General features: G+C 39.2%; 1 protein-coding gene across 4 annotated transcripts; it reads right to left on the bottom strand.

Annotated features, from left to right (window-relative positions):
* Positions 1-3,510: 3,510 nt before the first annotated feature.
* On the bottom strand, positions 3,511-9,060 carry LOC110492033 (alpha-tocopherol transfer protein-like). 4 transcript variants are annotated; one of them, XM_021565999.2, is made up of 6 exons: positions 8,731-9,060; positions 7,858-8,146; positions 7,404-7,585; positions 6,604-6,797; positions 6,312-6,422; positions 3,511-5,857 (listed from the first exon to the last, which is right to left on the bottom strand). In XM_021565999.2, exons 1-6 carry the CDS (start codon positions 8,912-8,914, stop codon positions 5,573-5,575), a joined length of 1,245 nt encoding a protein of 414 aa, XP_021421674.2. In that variant the 5' UTR covers positions 8,915-9,060; the 3' UTR covers positions 3,511-5,572. The 4 variants fall into 4 exon arrangements, with proteins under 4 accessions (XP_021421674.2, XP_021421672.1, XP_021421673.1 ...); XM_021565997.2 differs by lacking the exon at positions 8,731-9,060 and adding an exon at positions 8,446-8,722; XM_021565998.2 differs by lacking the exon at positions 8,731-9,060 and adding an exon at positions 8,515-8,722.
* Positions 9,061-10,051: the final 991 nt, after the last annotated feature.

Raw genomic sequence — 10,051 nt, 5'->3', positions numbered from 1 at the left:
TGAAAGGAAACACTTTGAAGTTTGTGGAAATGTGAATGTAGGAGAATATAACACAATAGATCTGGTAGAAGAAAATACAAAGAAAAAAACAACCAGTGTTTTTTTTACCACCATCTTTGAAATGCAAGAGAAAGGTCACAGTAATAACCATCACCCTGGTTGTAATTCCGATAGTGTCCACAAGATGGCAGCAGTGTATGCAATATTTCAGATGGATCACTTGAAGTGTGACTGAACCTCAAGACTTTTAGTGTGAAGTCCCCAGGTACATTTGGACAAATCGTGAAGGAGATATTCACATTAATATTATTTTTTTCTGCAAGAATATCATCAAATCAGTATACTTGGACTTTGATTTAGCTTTCCAAGTATTAGTAGCCATATCATAAGCTCAAAATTTGCAAAACAAACAGTTTTCATAACTTCATAACTCTGAAAATCCTTATTTTTATCCAAAATGAAAAGGCATGTGGTTGTACAATATTAGTAGCTACATTTTACAACATATACATGGTTTCCGGATACTCCCGTAAAGCCCAGCTCATTGACTATCTAGCTAGCTTTGCTTGGCCCCGATTGTTGCTTATTTGACAAAGATACAGTCATTCAAGTGATGGCCGCCCAAGTCATCGGCGTGCCATGAAGGCGTCGCTCTCTGACCAAATATGGTGTCCTATAGGATATACTACATCCCTAATGAAATAGTGAAGTCTTGGTACCTTCTAGGATCTCTGAGGAATAGATACGAATGTGATTTTACTCGTTAAAACAATGTTTAGGGTGAGATTTTCACAGATTCCTTTCATTGCAAATTGAACAAGTAGAAATACAAAATCGATTGTGCATGCTATATGGACCTTTTTAGGATAAGAAAAATTATTTTATCTAACAAAACGACACATCATGTTATCTCTGGGACCCTTTGGATGATAGATCAGAGCAAGATTTCAGACTGTAAGTACACATTTCACCTTCAGAGGTGAATTTATCAAACCTATCGCAGTGAAAAACTGTTTTGTTGTTAGGAGCTCTCTTCAAACAATAACATGCACTTTTTTCACAGTAATAGCTACTGTAAATTGGATAGTGCAGTTATATTAACAAGAATTTAAGCTTTCAGGTTACTGAAATTTGTTTCTCTAAATTCTGCGATCTTGACATAACGTGCTGCATGATTTACAACTGGCCTGTTGACGGGACGCCAATCCTTAAGAAGTTTTAAATTAAGGGGAACAGTTTCCCCCAAGTTACCCTACTGATATGATCGAAAGAAAGGGACTACTGCTCTCGGATCAGCGTTCTCCATTCAGATCTTACCTTAACATTATAATTATTTCACAATACTTACGATGGATTAGCTCCTAGAGATATTACCACCTACAGCTACAAATATTGAGGTGTCTTATTCTAATGCTTACCCAATACAAATGCACTAAATTACCAATTTGGCACATCATTGCGCACGTTAGGCAACACATCAAGAAATCTATTGAGACAAGTGACAAACAGTAGCCTTCAAGTAGAAAGAAAGACATTTCAGTGTGGCCTACCTGTGCACCTGACATTAAAACGAGAAACTTAAAATATAAGTCAATTCAAAATGCAATGTATTTCAATATGATTGAAATATGCCTATAGTGTACTGTTTATATTTTAACACAGTCATCTCGGTTTTCATTAGATTATGAACATTTCAAGTGCAATGTTAATAATGGTTTTGGGAAACATCTCAGCAATTTAATGAGGGGACTATGGAGGTTCTAATTATGAATTTAGCCTTAATTAAGGATCTGACCCTTTTTTTCATTTTTTTGCCGAAAATGACATACCCAAATCTAACTGCATGTAGCTCAGGACCTGAAGCAAGGGTATGCATATTCTTGATGCCATTTGAAAGGAAAAAAAATGAAGTTTGTGGAAATGTGAAGCTAATGTAGGAGAATAATGTAGGAGAATATAACACATTAGATCTGGTTAAAGATAATACGAAGAAAATACTGTTTTTGTTTTTTCATCATCTTTGATGAGAGAAGGGCCATAATATACTTTTCCAGGTTATGCACAATTTAGATTTTGGCCACTAGATGGCAGCAGTGTATGTGCAAAGTTTTAGGCTGATTCATTGAACCATTGCATTTCTGTTCAAAATGTTGTGTCAAGACTGCCCAAATGTGCCTAATTGGTTTATTAATACATTTTTAAGTTCATAACTGTGCACTCTCCTCAAACAATAGCATGGTATTCTTTCACTGTAATAGATACTGTTAACTTGGCAGTGCAGTTAGATTAACAAGACTTTAAGCTTTCTGCCCATATCAGATATGTCTATGTCCTGGGAAATGTTCTTGTTAATTACAACCTCATGCTAATCACATTAGCCTACGTTAGCTCAACCGTCCCACGTGGAGACACCGATCCCGTAGAGGTTTTAATATGCATTTGGGAGGCCGGTCCATGTTCTATTCTTCATATGCATACCCTAGGACATGAATCATCAACTAAATTCAGGACAATTTTTACTTAAGTGGATGGTCAGGGGGCCAGAACATAATTACAAATAATTTCTAGACTGAAAATTAATTGCAGGAAGCCCAAGCATATATAACATTTGACTAAAACATAATCATTTCAGACCTTGCTTACGTTTGTATATGATCACATATTATGTGTGGGGATTTCCAAAATTAAAATCATTTGGAGCCGATTTGCTGGTGTTTTTAGTCTTTTATGTCCAACAATAAAATAAACACCTTTTTTGCTCAGAAAACTTGGGGGGCCAAATAAAATCACCCTTGGGCCAAATTCTTGGGGCGACAGGGTAGCCTAGTGGTTAGAGCGTTGGACTAGTAACCGGAAGGTTGCGAGTTCAAACCCCCGAGCTGACAAGGTACAAATCTGTTGTTCTGCCCCTGAACAGGCAGTTAACCCACTGTTCCCAGGCCGTCATTGAAAATAAGAATTTAGAGCGTTGGACTAGTAACCGGAAGGTTGCGAGTTCAAACCCCCGAGCTGACAAGGTACAAATCTGTTGTTCTGCCCCTGAACAGGCAGTTAACCCACTGTTCCCAGGCCGTCATTGAAAATAAGAATTTGTTCTTAACTGACTTGCCTGGTTAAATAAAGGTAAAAAAAAAAATAAAAAAAAAATTTGTCCTGTCGGCCGCTAGTTGTGGAATACTGCCCTAAGATCTCTATGTGAAAACCATCCTCTAGGCCTAATGGACATGTAAGGGTTTTGCAGAATACATAACATCTGCATTTGAAATTAGTTTATTAATCTTTTGATCGATATATGTTTACTTTGCAATATGAGGGAGGACATCTGCATTGCAGACATGCTTAGAAAAATACATGTTTTATCTAATTACAATATAACAATGTGCAATGACAATGACAAAATAAAATATTTTAAAAACACTTTGGCCTTTCATAAAATAATGAATAATAGGCCTATATATATATATATATATATATATATCCAGTACCAGTCAAAAGTTTGGACACACCTACTCATTTAAGGGTTTTCCTTTATTTGTACTATTTTCTACATTGTAGAATAATAGTGAAGACATCAAAACAATGAAATAACACATATGGAATCATGTAGTAACCAAAAATTGTTAAACAAAACAAATTATATTTTATATTCTTCAAAGTAGCCACCCTTTGCCTTGATGACAGCTTTGCACATTCTTGGTGGCAATATAACCTCATCTCTAAATGACCTGTGGTAATAATAAAACATTTGGCAAAAACTGACATATAGCTCCAGTGTTGCTGGGTGGGGTCCCCGATAGAACTGGCTTCTGTACCCTGGGTTTGCGATTAAAACAAAACATTATGGGCTGGTATCTACAATGCTAGTGGGTGAAATCAAATCAAGATGAACGAGAAATAACCAACCTGGACTCAGGGGTAGATGTAACATAGTAAACACAAATCTGTCTCCCTCCATTTAATATATTGGCTCCCAAGTGGTGCAGCGGTCTAAGGCACTGCATCTCAGTGCTAGAGGTGTCACTACAGACCCTGGTTCGATATTGGGCTGTATCACAACCGGCCGTGATCGTGAGTCCCATAGGGCGGCGCACAATTGGCCCAGCGTCGTCCGGGTTACGGGAGGGTTTGGCCGTCATTGTAAAATAAGAATTTATTCTTAACTGACTTGCCTAGTTAAATAAAAACAATGACAAAATATGTATGGTATGTATTAATTTGTGGATGTCCACAATCCATTTCTTATATGTTACAAATTGCAATTCCTGCAATGTCTTACAAGTTGGCGATACGTATGATATGTTACGAATTCCAATTTTTTGTGGCTAACGTTAGCTAGGCTAGAGGTTAGGGTTAAGTTTAGGGGAAGGGTTAGCTAGCTAACATGCTAAGTAGTTGCAAAGTTGCTAAAGTTGTCTGTGATGTGGTTCGATACACGTGACCTTTGGGTTGCTAGACGTTTGCGTTATACGCCCACCCATCCTCCCCACTTTAGTTTTTGGCTTAAGTAACCTTCTGTCTTATGTAACCATACCAAATGTAACATATCATACTACTGTAATTTGAGTGTCACAGATTTATGTTTACTATGTTACGTCCTTGAAGCCAGGTTGTATTAACTGATCAGGACTAGTAAAATGTGTCTTAATAAGAACGAATGCACATGCCATACTGTAGGCTAGGGATCTCAGTAACTCAGACATTACAGGTCTTGAGTGGCTCAGTTAGTAAGAGCGTGACACCACCGATGGCAAGTTCATCACTGGTTTCAATTCCTGCAGGGATCACATACACATGCTAAAATTGTAGGCTATCCACTCATTGCACTGTAAGTTGCTTTGGATAAAAGTGGCAACCTTGCATGGTTACAAATTAAATCCCATTCATAACCCCTTGCACATCAATGATTATCGAAAATAGATTAAGGCAAAGTATGGATCCGGTAAGGCTACAACATGGTGTTTGAATATGACCACGCAGAGGAAGTCTAACAGGAACAGCCTCAGTACATGTATTCTGAGAAATTAAGGAGAAAGCGGAAGTGAGTGGCATTTTAAATGGGCACAGTTGATCGTCTTCCTCTATAGGAAATAAATGTAACACTGGAAATGGTTTGAAACCGAGAGGCAGCTCCTATTAAGCCTCTTTGCCAAAACCTGAAGCTGCCTTATGCTTGGCCATGTAGCAGGCCCTGAACTCGTAAAGCGTCTCCCATGTCCATATAACTGTATTAATTATGATCTCAAAGGTAAAAACCAATCCTATAATCAACACTCCTACTCTGAGACGCTTTTTGAATATGGGCCCAGACGACTATTTAGCTCCTCCTGTAGTGATTTCTACTAAATAACATTGAAAACTTGCCCCATGGGACCATGATAAAACATAGATAAATGTTTCAAAAGAAACAGTAGTGTTCTCATAGCCTAGTCCCAGATCCAGTTGTGCTGTTTAACGAACTCCTATGGCCATTGTCACATAAATGACTATAGGCGTTGGCAAGACAGCACAAACACATCTGGGACCAGGCTAGTGTCCTCACAGTAGTTAAACGAGAGAGAGGTGATGGTCACTATCAGTAACAGTAGTAGAGCTGAGAGCGTAGACCCCTGAAGGTGTCATCATCCTGGGCAGCACCACCGGGCTGCTGCCCTTCAAACAGCATGGAGTTTGGGAGAACTACGCCCTCTAGAGGATCTGGCTGGCAGAACTCCACTATAAACTCCTCCTCAGAGTCCAGTAATGTCTTCGACCAGGCTGACATGTCGAGGTGGCCGGCTACCCCACCATACTCATCTGGCAGGACGGATCGAGGGATGTTGCGGTGCAGAGAACGCAGGTCTGATCCATGGAGAACGTACTGTATGAAAAATAAAGGGAATTATGTTAGGCTGATGTGTCACAGAATCACAAAGGAGCATACAGTACTTCAAGTACTCCTGTTCACTTGATTACATTCATTCATAATGGCTTTTAATACATTTGAATTCACTTCAAATCATATCACTGGTAACAAGCTGTCTTCATCAGGGTATAACCCCTGTATATAGCCTCGTTATTGTCTTTTATTGTGTTACTTTTTCATTTGTATTTAATTTTTTACTTTAGTTTATTTAGTAAATATTTTCTTAACTCTATTTTCTTAAAACTGCAATGATGGTTAAGGGCTTGAAGTAAGCATTTCACAGTAAGGTTTACACCTGTTGTATTCGGCACGTGACAAATAAAATGTGATTTTATTCAATTAAATCTGAATGCAGTGATCAAAATTCAAAAGGCTACAGTGTACAGAAAAAAAGGAAGATAAGACTCACCCTCTCTGCCATCTTCTCCTTCAAAAAAGGCTTAATTATTGCAAAGATCCCTTTGAAAATCCGGGGCTCATTTATGATGTTAACAGCCTTGATTCTTATTGGGAAGCTATCCTGAAATGCAACATTGAAATTAAAATCTATTAATATTATTTACAAAATACACAAGCCAAGAGTATCTTCCTTAAGGGTGTTTGATAAGATAAATATTTGAGATCTGATTTGAGTGTTCTTTGATCATGTTGTTATGGATGATAATATCAAAACATAAATATCAGAACAGTAATAAGGTTACCTGAAGAATGCTGACAACCTTCTTGGCCAGGAATGGGCCCGGATTGGATGCCTGAGACAAGCCCACCCCAGTGTAGTCTGCTAAGATGACGATCCCATTAACCTGAGTCTCCTCTGGCTGAATCAGCTTCTCCAGAGTCAGGTAAATTGCCCGGATGTTGTCCTCAAATGGATAATCATTCGCTTTCCATTTTCCTGTTGTAAAATAATTTGTATTTAGTAACACCGAAGAAGGTCAAGCATAGGACAATTTTAATCTGTTATATCAAGGCTATTGGCAGACATGTTTTCAAGATTCCAATTTTTGTTTTTGCTGTATATGTTTATGAGCAGCTATTACCTCCTATGTCATGCATTATAGTGTATTATAAACTGGATGGTTCGAGCCCTGAATGCTCATTGGCTGACAGCCGTCGTATATCAGACAGGATACCAATGGTATTACAAAACATTTATTTTTACTACTAATTACGTTGGTAACCAGTTTATAATAGCAATAAGGCACCTCGGGGGTTTGTGGTATACAGCCACTCCGCTTTGCGTCGTGCCTAAGAACAGCCCTTAGCTGTGGTATATTGGCCATATACCACACCCCCCCCGTGCCTTATTGTTTCATTATACATAGCCCATAGGGCATTGTAAATGATCCATTTCCATCCCCTATGGATTAAATAAAACGAGATTCTATTATTCTACGATGAGTATGTCCATATGAAGTGTTACCAAATAAAGACGAAAAAAAAAGTTAGAGCCCTTCTTGGACATGGACATACATTAGATAGTGCAAGCTAACACACTGACCAGGTCTGAGACAGAGGATGTAGCGTCCATTAGGGTCTGGATGGGGCAGGACAGTGAGGAAGCCCAGGTCTAACACATGTTTGATAGTGGAAGGTTTCAGGTCCTGGAAGACCTCAGGCCAGGCCCGCCGACTGGTATGGTAGTTAAGGAGAAGCTGCATGGCACGGTCATAGTCAAACTTCCTGGTGGTTGGACAAGGACATGGGACAGGTGACAGGACACCATTATGTTAGCTTCAAGATAGAACATCTTCAATAAGAAGAAACCAGGGCCCATATTCATAAACAGTATTAGTGTATGAGTGCTGATCTAGGATCAGTTTTGACTTTCAAATCATAATTACATAATTATATGGACCAGGGGCCTGATCCTAGATCAGAACTCCTACTCTGAGACGCTTAGGGACAGTGACCCAGAGAATTGTGGGTAGGTACTGTAATACATCATGACATACCTGGCCCGTAGGAAGCGCAGGAGGAAGGTATCGTCCAGCCTGGTTCGGAGGTTAGGCTGCTCCTTCAGCACCATGTCCCTCAGGGCCTGCACGTCTCTCAGCCTCCACTCGGGCTTCTCCTGTAGCTCCTCCCGGGCTTTGGCTACCAGCTCAGGGGTCAGAGTGCAGGAGTAGATGGGTGGCGGAGGGCCGGGGAACCTGTAACCAGCCGCTGGTGGTTCCAGAGCAGGAGGAGACCCAAGATCAATGTGCCTCATAGGTGCACTTTCTTCAGACATCATTTTGGCCACTAAAATATAAACAAATACTAAATACATGTCTGGATAAAACAACACAGCAGAAATAGTCGTGGTACAAGAAAACCTGGACTGGAGAGCATTACAAGACAGTAGAACCACATGAGAAATACCACAATTACCACAGGACATCTCTAAGGTTGTTATCAGCAATTAGTCATACACGGTAGCCACAAAATTGTGTGTATTCTCTAGTCTAGCCTACAGCAACAGCAGCGGCCTAAACAACATAAATGTCACGACAATATCTTGAAAACACTGTATTGTAAACACTATCCTGTATTTCCCATACATTCTGCTTTTGACCGCGCTGTACTCGAGAAGCTGTGCTTGCAAGCCACTGCGGATTCTGAATACCAACCAGTATGACGATAGTTTTTTTTTTTTGTATTTTCAGAGTCAAAAGTGTTCTCCAGACGAATGCTTAGTAAATCAAAACAGAAGCTGCCCACAACAAACCAACATTTCTGGGTTTCCACTAGTTACCACAGCCACAGACAAAATTGGCTGTATCGTAAAAAATAATTTAAACAAAATGAGCATTTTGGTCTTAACGTAAGGTCAGGGTTAGGCATACCGTTATCAGTGTGTTTACTGTTAGGGTAAGGTTTAAAATCACATTTTGAGAAGGTAAATTGTAGAAATGGGCGGGGTTTACAACTTTGTGGCTGTAATAACTTGTGACGACCTTCTTTCTGGCGCAATCCGCGGCGAGTTCCGGTGGCGCGAGATTCTTTCTCTCTTTGGTTACTCTGAAGCATGTGATGAGCTGCGTCATTCAGTACTTGCTACAGTACATTGTAACAACAAATCATCATCAGAATTATACATCAACCCCTAAATAGGCTATTATGAATTGTGTTGGCTTTTGTTTTTTTTTATTCGGATACATATTTATACAGATGAAATTAAAATACATTTATGATACACACTTTATGTTTAATCATCTTCAGAATAAAATGGTTAACCTAGGCCTTCTATAATGTGAAGTAAAGTCCATGCGCGTGATATGCACGTGATAATGGGCAGGTTTTCTGCGGTCATTGGATCCGATAGATAGCGCAATTGCACCACAAACGTTGGTTGATAGGCCTAGAGACTGAGCAAATTGGATTGAACGCTTGCGTTACAGCTGTCCCATTTTGGCTTCAATTGACAGGTCATAGAAATTCTAAATAGACAATAGCCTTTTATATTGCACTGTCGCTGCTACACGCTCCTGAACATGCCTGTAAGACCACACTACTCCACACACTGGACCGCAATGAACTGGTAAAATATTGTATTTCACTACACTTGTCAAACAAAACTCGATGTTGGACTATTACTGTAACGAGAAATGGAGGGGAGGTGACAGAGATAACCAATAGAGCCGGGAAGAAATGGGTGCACCAACAAACACAAACATGTAAATGCCTTGTCTTGAACCTATCGATGAAGATATTACTGACTTTTTCTTTAGCTTACTCAAGTAGAAAAATAATCTATGAGAAGCTTTATTTCACAGCTATCTGCAATTACTTTATGACATGTTATCAGCCTGAAGAAACACCCCTTGTACTATTTATCCTGACCATGCACTGCCACGTAGGCCACGGCTTTTCATTCGTCAGAGACTAAAACAGCCGACAATCAATTCAGGCTGGTTTTGAAATGTCACTTTAATTCTTTAGCCAGCGTTAACGAAACATTGAATATCATTATGGTCATTGACCATTATCCATATCATAATACCATGCTAATAATAATTGAGAAATACACATCTTGAGGATTCTAGGCTATCTTCATCTTCAATACCATAGCTTAGTAATAACTAAGAACAGTAAAATGAAGATAACAAATCATCTAGTTTTCTCATTCACTTAACTTGTTGTACAATATTCACTTTGCCAGACAAG

The sequence above is a fragment of the Oncorhynchus mykiss genome, chromosome 16 (assembly GCF_013265735.2).
Source record: "Oncorhynchus mykiss isolate Arlee chromosome 16, USDA_OmykA_1.1, whole genome shotgun sequence".
Taxonomy (NCBI): Eukaryota; Metazoa; Chordata; class Actinopteri; order Salmoniformes; family Salmonidae; genus Oncorhynchus; species Oncorhynchus mykiss.
The sequence above is the reverse complement of the archived record's forward strand: the minus strand, read 5'-3'. Positions and strand labels throughout refer to the sequence as shown.